Raw genomic sequence first — 17,848 nt, 5'->3', positions numbered from 1 at the left:
CAACAAAAGCAGAAATGTGAACCTGGGCCTTCCAGATCCTAGGCCAGTACTCTAACACTACACCATGCTCTCTACATATTCTTGCACGATAAACCTGGTGACACATGTAGAGCATATCTTGCAAACACCGAAAGGTCAGCAACGTGTACCAAGCGCCAGCTGGTGTCCACTTGACTTTGATATGCCTATGTATAAAGTCCATCCCACTCAATGTGAACGAGTCAGATTCTGCACCACCACGAACTTCCCATCCCAAGCAGCCAGAACAATGTTGGAAAAGGTTAGTGTCTTTGGAAAACTGATTTTTAAAGCCTAACTCTTATTTGCTGGTGCGTTTGTAGAGGCTGATTTTGACGTGATTTTTTAAAAAATGTGCATGTGCATCAAATTGACTTCTGCTGCTTTGCTCGTCAGAAAACAGGGATTGGCTTAAATCCTTCGTTAAGCAGACCCTTGCTAGCCAGGTCGGTTTTGCTGCAGTTTAACGTGCGTAAGGGATTTTTGCGCGAATCCAGAAAAACGTTTTAACGCCTCATGTTTTCAATTGTTTCCAGGCACACACACTACTGTTTCAGAGCTTGCACGCCACGAATAGACATCGGCAAACTGATTTCTGAATAGCGTGTGAACCCTTCCCCACTTGCACACGTGCAAGGAGGCGGAAGGGCTTCTCACGGGTTCGATTCATTTCAGAGGACTCCCAAATTGACCCTCCCGTTGCTTTCTGGGCTTTGCAGTTCGTCCTTCTAGACCAGCAGAAAGCATTCAAAAAGGGAGGGGGGACTTGACTACATTTCCCAGCATGCCTTGTGCAGCATTTGCGCTCATGAGTAATCCGGAAGGTGTATTTGCTGTTTGCAAGTTGCATTGCATCGTATCAGTAACTGAGGGCAGGGAGAAGGGGGTCGGATCGGGTCACTATTCCACCCACCCCCCAAACTTGGGGAATAGCCCATTTTAAAATTAATATTAACCTGTATTCTGAATGTATCACCTGCCACATTCTCTGGATTGCTGTGAAGGACTGGGTAATGTGGATTATAGTAAGGTAGATATATGTATTTATTTTGGCAATTGTTTATTTTTTTGAAGAGGATTTCCCAAAGGAAGGGTGATAGGCAGAAACAAAAAGCTTCCAAGTTTTCTTTGCCTTACAGTCTCATCTCAGCCTTTTGCTAGGCTCGCTTAAACAGACACGTGTTTGGGGGGGGGCAAATGCTCGGGTTTGGATTCAGATGTGCAACATCAGGGGCGTCTCTCTAGAGAAATGTGTCCACCGAATTCTGGCGCGCTCAAATCAGAGGATAACTTTTTCCCTTTTGCTGTTAAATTTCCTACTTGCTGGTCTTTCTCCAGTGGTTTCAGTGTCCACACTCTCTTCACCGAAATCCTTCTGAGGTTATTTTGACCCAGAACAAAACATGCTTTTTAAAAAAGTGAAAATACAACTCATGATAAAACGTTCCGGTGACTTGTTCCTAAAAGATGATGTGCTGGGAGATGTAGGAATGTTCTGTGAACTCTTGTTTGCAAATTCATTTGAAAATGGACTCTAGGCAGGGCAATTTCTTTCTGGTGGTTTTGCTGCTGGAAACCTCTGGACAATAAGGAAGGCTGCCTGGTTGCATGGGTATCAGTCTTAGGCATTTCTATGCCTTGTTAGAAATTCTTGCACTCCACCCCACTCCATCTTTCAAGAGCTGAAAGGTGATGATTAGATATACTAGTGGAACTGATCCTTCAAAACATGAATGTCTTAAAAGCTTTTTCAAGCTAGGCCAAGTCACTGGAGTGGGTGGGTGAAGAAATGGGTAGTGATGGTTTCCTGAAGTTGGTAATTGTGTAGGAGAGAAGTGGAGAAATCACACAAGTTATTTTTCACATGACTTCTGTCTGTTCGGCTTACTATATCATAGTATCCGTCAATGGTTCTTCATGCTGTTTATTTTCACCTTGAGTTTTTCAGTTTAAACAAGATCCTCACGAAGCCCCAAGATGTCCAGGTTGAGATTTTGAAACAGTTTTTTTTCATTAAGCAAAGTTTCTAGCTCTCATGGTTTTAAGAAGATCCTTTTTTCCAATCTTTTGGGAGAATGTAGTTTAAGCACCTTAGTGTGCCATCTGGATGGGGCAGTACACACTTTCAAAGGTTCTGCCCTCGTGGACACCATTTTCCTTCCATTAGCCCTTTGTAGTCGCCATTTTTCCCACTGTACCACCAGAGGGCTTGATGGGGCTCTTTTTTAACATTGATAATTGATATAGCACACTAACAATTACTGATTTTTTAAAAAAGTCAAAAGATAGCTTGGTGGTGCCATATGGAAATAAAAGTTGGGGTAAAATAGTAGCTGGCATAGGAAAGGGAGCAGAAAACTCCTGTTTCCACTAGACATGCCTCTAAAATTCTCAGCAGTGATACATAAGATAAGAGAAGCCATGTTGGATCAGGCCAATGGCCCATCCAGTCCAACACTCGGTGTCACACAGTGGCCAAAAAACCAGGTGTCATCAGGAGGTCTGCCAGTGGGGAAGGGACACTAGAAGCCCTCCCACTGATTTCCCGCCCAAACACCAAGAATACAGAGCATCACTGCCCTAGACAGAGAGTTCCATCTATACCTTGTGGCTAGTAGCTGCTGATAGACCTCTCTGCTCCATATGTTTATCCAATCCCCTCTTGAAGCTGTCTATGCTTGAAGCTGCCACCACCTCCTGTGGCAGTGAATTCCATGTGTTAATCACTCTTTGGGAGAAGAAGTACTTCCTTTTATCCGTTCTAACCCAACCGCTCAGCAATTTCTCCAAGTTGTTTCTCCAAGCTAAAGAGCCCCAAGTGCTTTATCCTTTCTCCATAGGGGAAGTGTTCCATCTCTTTAATCATTCTATTTGCCCTTTTCTGCACTTCTTCCAGTGCTATAATATCTTTTTTGAGGTGTGGTGACCAGAATTGTACACAGTATTCCAAATCAGGCCGTACCATTGATTTATACAGGGGCATTATGATACTATCTGATTTGTTTTCAATTCCCTTCCTAATAATCCACAGCATAGCGTTGTAAAGTGGAGACTCCTTCCCATGTGAATTCAGCCCCTAAGGTCGATAAAAAGCATACCAAATGATTTCTCTGTATGTTTGGCATGATTTATTCATTTCAGTTTCAGTCCTAATATGGTTGAAGCCCCAAAGGAGGCATTTTCCCTCAGTCTAGCATTTAAAAATTCTCCCCGTTGGTCCAAGCAGTTGCATGGACTGTCACACAATCCCGTGGATGTTGTGGTGATAGTTGTTGGCTGTTTTACACTTTGTTTCTCCAGAACGTAAAAATAGCATGAGAGATCCAATAAACACAATAGGACTCAGATTTCAAAAATTAGAAACTTTGTTCCTTTATCAGATGCAGTATGTCAAACAGTCCAAAAGAAATGGTATTGCAAAAGTAAAAAAGGTAGTAAGATAGTGCATATAATAAAGAGTGCAACAGACAATGCAATCCTATTCCCTTCCTGAACTATTCCATTGTACTATGCTACATTATATGACCTCTTTGTATGTGCTGTCTGAAAATGCACTTCGTGTAACTGATGAAGCTACCAGCATACCAAGGGCCACAGGGTGACCACCAGTGGCTGTCTTCGGCAGCAGACCATCAGGAACATTCCCAATGGGCTAAAGGACCAGCCCACCCTTGATTAATCAGAGGAGAGTACCGTGGGTGTGATCAAACCAGGCCAGAAAACGTTACCTCAAAGCCTTGGTTGGTGCAACTCAAAGTCTTTGCTCAGCTCCTAAAGCTTAGATAAGCTCATACAAGGTGAGGGAATTCCCAAGTGAGGTATGATTACCGAGAGGGCCCTCGCCTTGGTCACCGCCCACCTGAGCTCTGATGCTTACAGCACATAAAACAAGGCCTTTCTGAGAGTTGGGAGCAAACCGTGCTTCCAAGGACCCAAACTGAACCGGCAGTTTGAACCAAACTGCAGAGCAAAGTGGGAAGCCAGTATACCTGTCCTCCAAATTGTCCGAGTGCATTCTCAAGACGAAGTGGCTTAGCTGATGCATTTTGTACTTGTTGGGAGTTCCAAGAACTCTTTGACAGCAGCCCTGCATCAGTAGCATCCAGATTAGTGCTCTTTATGCATCGGTCACCAAGGCCAGGTTAAGCTGATCCAAAGATCAGTCCCATACCTACCTCACATGGTTGTTGTGAGGATAAAATGGAGAAACGGGAGAATGATACAAGCTTCCTTGAGTCTCCATTGGGAAGAAAAGAAGGGTATAAATATCTAAATAAATTGGGACAGTTGCTGGTGTTGCTTTGGCAGGTGCTGGGGGGATATTGAGGGTGGAGTTGGAGGGGGATGTGATGTCACTTTTAGGTGCTGCCCTAGGAATTTCCCCTTATCTCTGTTGAATACCATAGAGACATGGGGAAATTCCTAGAGCGTCACTATGGAGCCATTTCCTGGCCATTTTTTCTCCCACTCCTCAGTTTCTTGAGGGTGGGGGATTGGGGCCAAGGGCAGGGGTTTTTCCTGCTGCAGGCAGCCAAATGGCAAACCCATCAGAGAGAAAGGCAGGGTATAAATGAAGTCAATAAATAAATACCATCAGTAATGTAACAACTAGATTACAAAAATTTGAAATAGCTGTAAGAAAAACAAGCCGATGATCCAATAATCAGAGCAATCAAATACAAGCCTGTTGTGTTTTGTCTGGATTGAACTTCAGTTTGCCTGGAATGGGGCCAGGTTTTTTTAAAGTGCTCAAGGCAGTGATCCTGTACAACAGGGCAGACATCATATAAAGGGCTTTAGCCTTGATGAGGTTTACTTAGAGAAGCGAAGGATAGAAATGCAGTGAGTAAATGGTAGGGTCAGATGGGGTGAGGCCTGACTGGGCTGTGGGGAATCTGCCAAAAACCTAATTAAGGGTTTTGCTACCCTGATTTCTTTTGGGTAGAGTTCAATTTGTGCATTTTCAAACCTGCGTATAACTGTTCCTGGCTCATTTTCCTTGCTCTCCGCCTTGGACTCCTTCTCTATTCACTGATCGTGATTTTAAAATAATACCAGGGAGACTCTCAGAGGAAAGAAAATAGCTTTAAAAAAATGATCAGGCTCATGGGTTACATAGGCTCAAGCTCAGGAAGGGGGTGGAATGCCCTATCTTGTATGGTACTTACATGACATCTAACCCCCCCCCCACCTGGAGTGTTCAGTCCCAACTGTTGCCCTTTAAAGATCTAGGTTAGCTTCGGAAAAACGGCGTTGTTATTGATGATGACTTGGCTATGTTTTAGTAGGTCATGAATGCAGGCCTGCTTTGAGGATCTTGACAAAACAATATTTTGTGTTGAAAAGAGGCAGAAACGGTCTCTAAGATGTTCCTGACCATAGCTCAAAGTGAGAGAGGTTAGATGCAATGGGAGAAATGTTTGTGGTGTTTAGAATGTTGGACTAGGATCCAAAAGACCTAGGTTCGAATCTCACTCTGCCATGGAAACTTGATGGGTGACTTTGGGCCTGTCACTGTTTCTCAACCTTACCTACCTCACAGGATTGTTGTAAGGATAGAATGGAGAAGGGGAAAATGTTGTAAGCTGCCTTGAGTCCCCACTGGGAAGAAAAGAGGGGTATATCTAAATACATTGGGACAGTTGCCAGCATTAGCAGATGCTGGGGGATATTGAGGGTGGGGGAGAGAAGTGATGTCACTTTTAGGTGATGCTCTAGGAATTTTTCCTAATCTCTGTGTTAAATATCATAGAAACATGGGGAAATTCCTAGAGTGTCACTATGGAGCCATTTCCTGGCTATTTTTTCTTCCACTCCTCAGTTTCTTGAATGTGGGGGATTGGGGCAAGGACAGGGGCTTTTCATGCTGCAGGCCACTAAATGGCAAATCTAGATGAAGATGATATAGGGTGCACTCAAGGACCATGTTGGAAATACAAAGCAGGTTGGAGAAATTGTGCGACTTGGACAAGTACAGAATATTGTTCACACGCAAGTCTTAAGACCCACTTGGGGATACGTTGATCTTGTTTTGTGGTATTCAGAATGGTTTGGGTTTTATAGGAAGGAGTGATATGTTAACAGCCAGCATCCAAATTAGGGAGAGGCAGTAAGGGATAATGGTGAGAACCTAACCTACCTTGCAGGTTTGTTTTGTAGTTGAACATCTTTCTGAGTGCTTTGGAGGAAGACCAGGCAAAATATAAAATGACGAATACTATGTAAGTGATGATCTGCCCAAGCCAAACTCCTCCTGGATTATGGCCTGTGAAGTGTTGGCAGTAAAACGGACCTCTTCAGGAGAATACTTTGACAAGGATTGTAGTTTACAGCATGGTTTATTGTACACAATTCTTTTTTTTTTACTGCATTGTTTTCTAATTTTGAGAATTTGTATTGGGGGTTTTAATTGCTTGTATTGCTCTGATTGCATTTTTTTCTAACTGTGTATACCAATATTATTAAGCATCTTCATTGAATTTTTAAAAAATTACTTATTTATCCTGCTTTTCAGCCAAAATTGGCTCTTGGGAATTAAGGTGGGGGGGATGTATGTGATAAAATTCAGCAGAAATGTTCACCACTAGAGCTGGATCCAGGTGTCATGGCTGCTTCCTGGCCATCTGACTGCTTCCTGGCTGCTTGTCCTTACTGCTTCCCAACGTCCTGCTCATAGTCTACTTGAAGATGTGGGTTCTGTATGACAATCCAGTGATTGTGTTGATTTCCTAACTGGAAGCCAGTTTGTGGCCATTCCCTGAAGAGTGGGACTTCTGTGGTACAGAAGCCAATGGTGAAAACAATTCACAATGGAACTGTAACACTCCCCCCCCCCCCCGCCCCAGACCTGGTCCTTATTCTTTTGTGGTCTCGGAGACATTCGGAATGATTCCAAATGAGAACTGGTTTGTGGTGTTCTATGCACTGCAGTGGTTCTTATTGCATTGTTCCCTAGGACAGTGTGCTGGTTAGAGTGTTGGGCTAGGATCTGGGAGACCCAGATATGAGTCCCTACTCTACTGTAGAAGCTATCTGGATGACCTTGGGCCAGTCACACACACTCAGCCTAAGCTACCTCAAAGGGTTGCTGGATGATAAAATGGAGGAGAGGAAAACGATATAAGTCACTTTGGATCCCCATGGGAAAGAAAGGTGGGGCATAAGTGAATTAAATTAAATAAAAATAATTCTGTAGTCTGCCTTGAGTCTTGGCAAGAAATGTGGACTATAAAATAAGTAAATAAATACTGATGCTTCGAATGGGTGCAGTACTTGGGCATCTGACTAACTCTGGTTACCTCTTTCAGGTTGATCTCTCAGCCATGGCTGTCTTCTTTAGTTACATGGATGTGACGGACTCGAGCTTTGTGGTGGCTGTCTTCTTCATAGCCTTCAACCCACTTTTCTGGAATCTGGTATGCATGGTCTCCTTTTGCCATCTGGGGATTTTAAAACAAATTTTAGGTGTTCTTGCCATTTGAAGCAATTTCCCCTATGTGGCCTAGTTCCAAGCAGTTGTTTTAAAGATCTGTCATAACCAGAGTTAGGCTCTTCTAAATCCGTTGAAGTGAATGGGCTTAGAAGAGTGTAACTCTGCATAGGGTGGCACTGTTAATCTCCGAGCGATGGTTGACTGAGGGCTCTGTGTTTGTTTCCTCTGACCATTCTTGGAGGCCTTTATTGGGTTTTTCTTTCTCCATTGATAGTTTACCCTCAGTCAAGCTTAGCCACCTCACACGGTTGTTGTGAGGATAATATGGAAGAAAGGTGAACAATGCAAGTTGGTTTGGGCCCCCCACTGGGGAGCAAGATGGAGTATAAATGAAGTAAATAAATAAAATTAACCTCCTTGAGTCTGAGGAGATAAGATGGGACAGAAATATTTTAAATAACTAAATAAACCAAACTGGGAGGTGGGGACAGTGGAACTAAAGAGGGTTTTTAACTCCACTTGGGATGCCAGATGCCAGATGTGGTCTTCCAGTGTAAGGCATGTTCATAAAATTCCTGGGTTTTTTTCTCTTTGTGCTGGAGGAATGCCTCAACACTTGGGTGCTAATAAAATGGAATGTATGGGACCCAGCCCCAGTTAAATCGGAACTCCCAAATCCAAGACAAAATTAGGACAAGGAGAATTTTTGGAAGTCATTCTCCTGTGGGAGGGGGCTTAAGTTCCTTGAATGGAGGGGAACCTGTTGCCACAAGAGTCAGACTTCATGTTGGGGAAGGGTGACTAAGAGGAAATGAGAATTTGTTTTGACTGTGATAGCCACAGTGGCAACATAATAATAGGTACAAACGAACATCGATAGCTCAGCAGGGTAAACCACCCACAATGTCATGATAACAGATAAATTCCCTGCAGCTGCTGTCAGTAAAAAACAAGGTGTTGACAAGTCAGTTAATGGAAGAAAGGTAGCCACAAGCAATCAATTTATGAGGGGGTGGGATTACTAGATAACAGGCCTTGAGTTGCAGTCAGCTGACTTCTGTGAATGGGGAATGTGTAACTTGGAGGGTTTGGTTTTGGTGGAGTGGCTGGACCATTTTTTCGTGCCCTGGTGTCCATCCTACACCCTGAGAGGGCAGCAGTTCTTTCTCCAGGCCAAGGATGACCAACGGCATTTTGCCTTTCCAAATGAATGCCCCATAGGGTTGGAAAGGAGCTTTTCCAGAATCCTCTGCAGTGTATTACCAGATGTTGGGTCATGCTTCTTGGATCACATGGTGCCTCTCAAAATACACCACAGCTTGTCTGGTGGGGACCGTGGCTCCGTGGTTGCCTGCAGAAGCTCCAAGGTTTGATTCCAGGGGTCTCAGATAACAGATATAGGGAATGGCCTTTCCTTGCCCAAGACCCAGAAATCTGCTGCCAGTGAGTAAATCAGCGATCCACAATGAAGCACCCACCACAGTGTTTCATGAGACCCATTTCCTTCACCACCAACATACCTCATTTCCGAAAGCAGTGAGCCTATCCTGATTTTCTTGCACCTCGGTTGTGGGAGGATGAATCATCGTCCCCATTCAGAAAGAAAAAGAGTGGCTTCCATCTCAGGAGAACACTTGGCCTAGAACATCCAACTTTTTCTGGCCCCAGCCCCCTCCAGGCAGCCATTTTTTAGTCACCTGTGATCTTTCATGTGTATGTGTAAGGTGCTGTCAAGTTGCAACTGACTTATGGCCAACAGTATGCAGTGGTGCCCATATGCTAACAAGTTCAAAGTTTGCACCACCAGTTGTGGCTAGTCCCTCCCACTATATTATACTTTTTTTAGCTGCTGAGGGCAGAACAAGTACCATCTCAGGCTGAGATAACACTTCCCCAAAAAAACCTGGAAAGCAAGGGACAAGTATTACTCAAGTATTTCTGTCTTATACTCATTCCCACACCTCTGAATCTCCAGGCTGTCTATTGTTGGTGGTAGCCAGATCAGCAGATGTGGACATTGGCATCTCCTCCTAAGGAGTGACACATCCTCATTTTGGAATGGGGGGGATCCACAAAGCAGCAGAATGCTTTCTGGTGAGACGCCAACCTGAGATGTTGATAATCTTTTCTCATGGGGGCTGAATTCAATTCAGATTTTATGTGCTGGTAAATTTGTTTATTTACTCAAAACATTTTAAAATGTGCAAGTTGATTTTGGGTGGTCTCATGGGCTGCATCACCAGTTTGAATCTCGCCTCTGCCGCAACCTTGCTAGGTGGCCATTTAACGTCGGCAGTGGGATGATCATCATACCAGTCTGCTTTTTACCAGGACTGCTGAGATCAAAGAGTGCTTTATGGATGCTAAGCTTTTTGGCTGCCAGCCTCTGATCATTTTGGGAAATGTTCTTAGAATCTTTATATGGGCATTGCTGAGCTCCCGTTAGCTTTTTTAGAGATCTAATGTCTCTTGATAAAAAAAGGCAGAGTCATGCATTGCTTTTCCTTTTTAAAACTTGCAGTTGAGTTTTTAATGGAGTCTTACAAAGACTGACATCATGGATAACCCTTTCTTCCTCTGGTAATGTCTCAGCGTGTGAAATATAGATGTGTTTGCCATGTCTTTGAGCCCAGAGAGGTGGCTATGGGTGATCAGCCAGCCTGTTAGCCAAGTGACAATAGCCACCTTCGTCTCGTACATCTCCATCAGACTAGTAAAGATTTTTAAACTGCATTTATCAGGAAGGGAAGCTATTGAAGCTGGCTGGGAAGAGGGGCTGCTGGCTAAAAAGGCATTGATTGGTACTGCTGTGTCATCCCTTTGCAGTAAAGCGACAATAGTTTAAGTAGGCTAACTCATAACTGACACCTGGGGATGGGCAAAAATGGTGCAATAGGCTAAATTTAGGTTCTGAGTCTCTGGCCATGACTCGGTTATGCACAAAGGTGTGAAACTGGGTCACAGCATTTGAATCTCCAAAGATCGTAGGAGACCCAGCGGTGAGCTGTTCACCCAGGTCCTTTGAACGGCCTGCTCCAAAGAGCAGCGAAAGACTACATACGAGCAAGCAGTGCTATCTGCAGATGAGCTTATATACCAATAAAACCACTGGCTGGGGGAGTGGAGTCTCTATCTGCCCCTTGATATTTTTTTCCCTAGTCTGGACCTTGCAAGCAAAGCTGGAGCCCTCCTCACCAGTGGGTCTATTCATGTGTAAGCACCCCAACTTTACTCTACATATAAAAATACTGGGGTGGTTACTCATTAGCAAACGAAGGGACTCAGTGTTCTTTGTGATGAAAAAATTGCTTTCTCACAGTCCATCAGATTGGGTTCTTCTGCAGTTGAGAGTGGATGTTGGATGGCAGACTCCGTAAGAAGGGGTTGTCTTCTTCCTCAGACCAGTGAGCAAGTCAGGCCAGACGTTTTACAGGGGATCCAGGTTTGAATCCCCACTCAGCCCTGGAAGCTCGCAGGGTGACCCTGGACCTGTCATGATCACTCAGCCTAATCGAACCTCAGAAGGTGGTTATTGAGGGGACAAAGCGGGATGGGGAGGACAAAGTGATAAGCTGCAATGAGTCTTGGTTGGGAAGAAAAGCAGGATATAAATAAAAAAAATAAAATAAGCACTGTGACTTATTGGTGCAAGGAGAAGTCACTGGCTGCTCTCTTTCAGCCAGAGCGAGGTGGGGAAGCAGAAGCCAAAAATCTCTTACCAGGGGTGCATTCTGATTTCTCCTCCTTCAGTCCTTGGTTTCTCTCACTTACCACAACTGCTTGAGGTGCTACTGGACTCTTTTCTATTTTACCTCAACTGTGATTCTTGATTTCCTTGTGACTTCACAACAACCCTTTGAGGTAGGTTTGGCAGACAGAGAGAGAAAGTGTGTGGCCCAAGGTCATCCAGTGAACTTCATGACAGAGCAGGGATTTGAACCAGAGTCTGCCAGGTCCAGCTACCATATCACCATGGCTCAGCAGGATTGGCTGCCTTCTAGCTCTTCCAGTTACCAGCAGGGGGCACCAAAGGAGCAATCTATGTTGTCCTCTTTCCTGCCTTCTTTGTTGTGATGTTTGGATATGCACATTGATATGGGAAGAGGTGTGTGTGTTTTTGCCTTGGATGCCCCTTGGACCATATTTTACTACCCAGCACTTGAATTTCAGTGTGATAACAAAGGCTACTGGTTCCTTCTCTTTGTTTCCTCTCTATATTTACTTTGGTTGAAATTAGTGGCTGGAAATGACATCAAGTGAGTGGTGGGGGAGAGTGGTGTGTGCAGGCGTTATCTTATGTCTGGAATTGGATAGCCAATGGGTACTTTAGATAACAGCTTTGTCTGTTTGGGCCCAGATTCCTGGAATCCATTAGGGGCTGGGCGTGCGGCAAATGTTTGCAAATTGCTTTGACAGCTTGTAAAAACTCTGGCTTTGTGGTAATGAGCTGTTACCCTAGGTAGTGGGTGCTTAGACTTGATGGAAGAGCAGGTCTGAGAGGTCCCTGTGAAGAACCTCTCTGTGATTTTCAAACTGGAGGTTTATTGGAATTGTTCAGGAATAGGTGACCTGGAAAGGCAGCCAAGTTTCCCTCAAAGAGCAAGACTGGAATCCAGTAGTACCTTAAAGATCAGCAAGATTTTCAGGGTGTAAGCTTGTCATCAAAGCTCTCTTTGTCTTATACAAGTAGGAATGGAGATCCCTGAACCCTTATATTCCAGTCAGAAGGTGAGCGGGGGAGCGCTGCCAAGAAGGGACTCAGGTTGCAAAGGTATAATACTAAATGTAATTGGCTTAATTAGAGCAGAGGAGGAATGCTTAGAGGTAGGACATGAAGAAAATTAGCACTTGTAGTTTTATGTTGCACCTTTACATCCAAATTGCGTTTTGTTGCTTCACCCCTCCCACCTTCTGATTGGGATATAAGGGCTCTGGCATCTCCATTCTGACTTGTATCTGACAAAGTGAGCTTTGACCCTCGATAGACTACATGGTGGAGATCTTGTTGGTCTTTAAGGTGCTACTGGACCCGAATCTTGCTCTTCTACTAGACACCAACAGGGCTACCCTCCTGAAATGAGTTTCCTTCAAAGTAGCAGCCTTCAGGTTTTCCACACCCAAGGCCCACCTGCCCTCTCTTAAGCTGTCCGATCCCATCTGAGCAATGTTTGTTCCTCCTCCTTGGGGGTCACCACAGCTTTCATTGCAAGATGATAGCTCCAGATTCTCATGAAGATGGGAGACTCTTTTTGCAAGAGTCTGCTTTTGAGATTGTGCTTTTGAGATTGTGGCTGCTGTCATTGAGGAAGCTGAATACAATTTGACACACCCACCCCGAATTTTCTAAACGTTCCTCTATCCTCTGATGATCATGCTGTGGGTTTTTTGCCATTGAGTTTAGAGTGTCTGTTGAATTGAACGCTCAATTTCAGATGGAGAGCAGGGAAGGGTGCATCGTGTGATAACATGGATCAGCCTTACCTTGAGCCAGGCTTTTAGTCTGTCAAGGTCAGTTTCGTTCCCTCTGACGGCAGCAGCTCTCCAGGATCGCCTGTAGAAAGCTCATTCATCACCTACTATGTATTCCTTTTAAAGGGATATGCCGCTGAGCCGCAGCCCCTCCCTAAACGAAACTGCCTTCTACTGGATTGGACCATATGTCTATCAAGATCTGACTGGCAGTGGCTTTTCAGGGTCTCAGGCAGAGGTCTTTCACATCACGTACTACCTGATCCTTTGAACCAGAGATGTTGGAGATTGAACCTGGGACCCTCTGACTACAAAGCAGATGCTTTACCACTGAGCTAGGCCCCTCCCTAAAAAAAAGCTGCATTCTACCTGAGCTCAACCCATGGTCTATCAAGATCAGTCTTGTCTCCTTAGATTGGCCATGGCTCTCCACAGTCCCAAGCAGAGAAAGGTTTTTCCAAAGATCTGCAGCTGGAGATGTCGGGGACTGAACTGGGGACCTTCTGGGCTATAAAAACGAGTTGCATAAAACAGGATAGTTGTGGATCATAAAAACAGATTTAAAAAGATGGAGTGCTTCAGTGAAAAGCCTGAATAAAGAGAAATGTTTTGGCCTGGCACCGAAAGGATAGTTAGGCTGCAGATGAGTCCTGAGGGGTGGGGAGGTTGATTGTGGTTGTCACCTGCCTCCCCTTTGCAGATGGGGAACCCAGAGAGTAAGACTTTGGAATATAAATGTGAGAAGCAAATGTACCCTTGCTTTTCCTCCTCTTTGCCCTCTCCCATGTCTTTCCAATTCTGTCATTGTGCCTGTGAAAAATAACTGTTTTAGGGGGTGCCGCTAGAACTCGGGACAGGCTTGACTACTGCAATTGTGGCTGGGCTGAAAAAATCCTTCTCATATCCCCACCCATAACAAGCTGTTAATGACATTGAACATGCATATTCTTTTGCCTGTAACCTCACTCTGCCATGGAAGCTCACTTGGCAGATGGGCCTGTCACATTGTCTCAGCCTTGCCTACCTCACAGAGTAGTTGTGAGGATGAAATGGAAGGGAGGAGAATGATAACAAGCTGCTTCGGGTCTCTGTTGAGCAGCGTTTTAAGCAGGAGTATTTATTAACGGCATTAGCTGAGATCCTTTCACTGGCTGGTAGGTTCAATCCCAGGTCCTTCCAGTGAATGTAGTAAGTCAATAAATAAAGCAAATAAATTAAAAAAACAGTCATCTTTTGCTTAAACATGACAAATGAACAATCTTGGCATAAGACTATGCTTAAACCAGTGCCCCCTCCCCCCGACACACTTGCTTTCTCCTGATGGGTGCAGCTATGGGGCCCCAGAGATGCTAATGGGGAGAATATTAAGTACCTTATTATTTGTGAGTTGGGTTTGGGCTTGCTCAGCAGCGCATTGTTGATGCCAGCAAACCTATTCATCCCAAGTGCCTCCGCTGCTTCAGCAGCTCTAACGGATATTGAGCATATTTACTTATCCACACCGGATGCGACTGGTTTTCATTACAAGAGCATTAATCAGCAGCCCTGCTAGTTTTATGGAGACGGCATGGGAGAAACCCATGGCAGTGTAGTTTGATTTGTATGTGCCAGGCCATTGCAGGAGCAGTGCTCCCGGTTTAGTGGCTAGTGAGAGTGGCAGAGCTAAAATCCCAGTGATGCAATTGGGGCAGGCAATTTGGAGTAACCCGTGTGGCTTGGGGATGTGGGTGGGGGGACATAACCCTCTGCACGTGATTCCAGGCTTATGAATGTATATGCAGAGTCAGATCCCTTACTCTAGCAGCAGCTCTCCACAATTTTAAGCAGGGCTTTTCCTAACAGGATTGGTTTATTTATTTCTTTTTATTTTATTTACATTATTTGTAGTCTGCCTTTCTCACAGAGGTGTTTTCCACATGGTCACTTTACAGCGTTTCAGAATCTATTCTGCTTCCCATGTTGTCCAGAGTTCTGCATGTGCAAGGGAGTCATGGGAAGCAGAAATGGTTTTTGTGTGACTTTTCTCAGTTTTTTCCCCCTGCAGACATACCGTGATTTTTTTTAAAGCCGCTGCCCAGTTGCTGCTGGCATGTATTATGTCCATGCAGAATCAAAAACTCCTGCTTCTCATGCCCCCCTCTTCCTTTCCCCAAGGAGCTGATTGGTCTGTCCACTGGTTACCACCCTCTCAGCTCTCTGAATTCATTTTCTGCCATTTTTATCAGTAAAGTGAGGTAAGGGTCATAAGGCTTCTTCTCCGTTGGCTTCCTTCCTCCCGGGTATGCACGCACTCTCTTATTTTCTTTTTCAAAGCCAGGAACTAGTCCTAATGTTGCTGCTTATTCTTGCAACAACAACCGTGTGAGGTAGGTTAAACTGAATGTGTTTGACTGGGCCGCAGTCACCCAGCGAGCTTCCATGGTAGATCAAGGATTCGAACCTCGGTCTCCAGAATTCTAGTTGGCATTCTAGCCACTACACCATGCTGTCCCCAGCGACTTGATTCTGCAAATGGCAGCCTTCGACTATCTCATGGTCTGTTCCATATTGTCCCAAAAGGGGGCACTGTTCCTTTCTCATCAGTGTAGCTAAGTAACTTGACTGGAACAAAGTGGTTTGATTCGCAAATACGCAGAGAGGATCTGGTGAATGCTGGGTATCAAAGTTGGCAGAAGAGGAAGCAAAAATTCATTCCAGCTCCAGCAAAAAGCCTGAACCCCTGTACTGATCCTCAAGATTATATTTCTATTCTCTGCCTTAGCTTCGTATATCCTCAAGTCTGATCAGAGCTTTATCCCCTAATAATATGCAGAGTGCTGCCCTTTGTTTGTATGTCCCCTTGGGAGGCTCTTCTGTGCGGACGCTACTGATGAGATGTGTTCCTTCCGAACATGATTTAATTGCTTCCTGAGTATATGTGGTGTATGCGCATTGGAACATTGGGGGGGGGCAGCCCCTGATAGCCTGTGGTTTTTCACAGCACTGTGCTGTGTGCGAAAAGACTCCTCAGTTGCAGGTGGCTAATTGAAGGCAGGCAAAACAGCTGAAAATAGAATCTCGAAAAGCACTTTTAAAATAATAATTATGCAGAGTTGTGGAGTTTTTTTATTGTCATCTCCAGCCACGGGCTAATGAAACCCACCAGGCCTGTGCGGCATGCCAGTTATCAGTGAGTTAGAATATAAATAAATCAAGGCTTATTTAAATGGCTCCCATGTTGGCAGGTGAGGAACGAACGCTTAGCTTAAATGGACTCATTTAGCAATAGTCAGTAAGGCCTTGGGGAAGGAGCCTGCCTCTGACACAAGGGGTTCAACCTATTTATAAGCTCCCTTCTGGAAATAATTAGTCGTAATGATGCAAAGTAACAGAGGGACCCGTGAGTCACGTTTCCCTTAGTGGGGTTGGGAGTTTGAAGTCCTGTGAGTGTGGTTGCAATTCTGTGGGAGTGCAAAACACCTGTAGAATCAGGGACTGGGTTTGAATTTAGATGCTGAAAAGATTTTTAAAAAAGTCAGAAAGCACATATGTTTCAAAGGTTGTCAGTAGCACAAAGGGGTGATTAGACAATATTTCCGGTAATCAGAGGCTGGGTTTCTGTGTCCCTCCTCCCCTGAGACTATCAATATCAGAATACATTACAAAAAATAAGCTGTTTGGATGCACCCAAAGTAAATTGATTGTGTCCATTTGTACAATTAGACTGTTTTTTAGTATGATTAGGCTGTTGCTACATTCTGCTGCTTACTACTGTTGATGTAGAAGGCGGAAAAGCCATATGAGATTTTTGAGTTGGGACTTGCTACTTAGATGTCTTTGTGTGCATTCTGCCTTCTATCTGAGAACCTAGCTAATCGTACTGCCATTTCTTACAATCACTTGACAAATAGCTGCTGCCTGCACCAGCACAAAAAATGGGCAAATCAACCTATTTGCTGTTGGTCCTCTAAAGAATGCTACTGTGCAGGCATAAAGAGAATACAGATTGCAAGGAATTGCTTGCTTGATACAACTGTGACCCTGTGCTTTATGTGCCTCTTCACAAGTAATTGAGAAGATTTACTGTGCAATCCTAAGCAAGAGTTAGATCCTTCTAGGTCCATCAACTTTAATGGATTTATAAGGGTGCATCTCTGCTTAGGATTGTACTGTTAGTAACGTTTCTTAGTTGTAGAAGAACATCAAATGCTTATTAAGGGCTATCAGTAAATTCTGGATATTGCATTTAACTTTATAACAAGTTAAAAAGGGAGTCTTTTTTTGGCTGATTCCCTTTCCGAAGCAGCCCCAAATGCCCCCCCCCCAATGCTGCTCCTTGGGAATGGGGCCCCGGGGGAAGCTGGGGTGGGGGATGGGGATCAGAAGTCAGAACAGAGGAAAGGGGAATTAGCAAAAATCACCCCTGTTGTATCCACAGAAATGTTATGAGAATGTTGAGCGGAGGTCCTTGGGAATACAAGCAGCTCAACATCTCTAAAAGATCATTTTCTATATGTAAATAGAAAAGCATGGCTAATAAAAGCCGTATGACACAGCTGCTTTCAGGTAAGGTAGAGGTCTCTCTACACACTCCAGATATGCAGAAAAAATGTGATTTTGTAAATAAGAGGAAAAAAGAAAGAAACCTCCCCAAACAGGTCTAATGAAGACAGAAATGTTCTGGCAGTGACAGAATGTTGAGAGCAGCTAAGTATCAGTTAAGGGGAAGCGGGACAGCGGTAAAAATCTGTTTGCCCGTCTCCCTCTTAAAGAAGGGGAGGTTTTTGGAAGGTGGGATTTCAAATTGATCCCCCCTTTTGGTTCTATTTTTTTTTAAAGAAAAGCTTTCATTTTTTATCTCACTGAACTTCAGAGGAGATTTCCATGGCTTTGAAATGAGCTTTTCTGTTCTTTCCTTTCTCTGGTGATGATTCCAAACTCAAATTGGTT

At 44.3% G+C, this 17,848-nt stretch overlaps 1 protein-coding gene across 3 annotated transcripts in view; it reads left to right on the top strand.

Moving 5' to 3' along the window:
• The first annotated feature begins 226 nt into the window (after nt 1-226).
• The window catches only part of PEMT (phosphatidylethanolamine N-methyltransferase), a 77,704-nt gene continuing 60,082 nt past the window's right edge, over nt 227-17,848 (top strand). The window contains exons 1-2 of one of the 3 annotated variants that reach the window (XM_054994726.1): nt 227-280; nt 7,326-7,433. In XM_054994726.1, the coding sequence (XP_054850701.1) occupies nt 269-280; nt 7,326-7,433 (120 nt within the window). In that variant the 5' untranslated portion in view covers nt 227-268. Of the gene's footprint in view, nt 281-884; nt 1,049-7,325; nt 7,434-17,848 lie in introns of those variants that run through there. The other 2 variants (XM_054994728.1, XM_054994725.1) reach the window with 2 other exon arrangements.

This window comes from Eublepharis macularius, chromosome 12 (assembly GCF_028583425.1).
Source record: "Eublepharis macularius isolate TG4126 chromosome 12, MPM_Emac_v1.0, whole genome shotgun sequence".
Taxonomy (NCBI): Eukaryota; Metazoa; Chordata; class Lepidosauria; order Squamata; family Eublepharidae; genus Eublepharis; species Eublepharis macularius.
The sequence above is the reverse complement of the archived record's forward strand: the minus strand, read 5'-3'. Positions and strand labels throughout refer to the sequence as shown.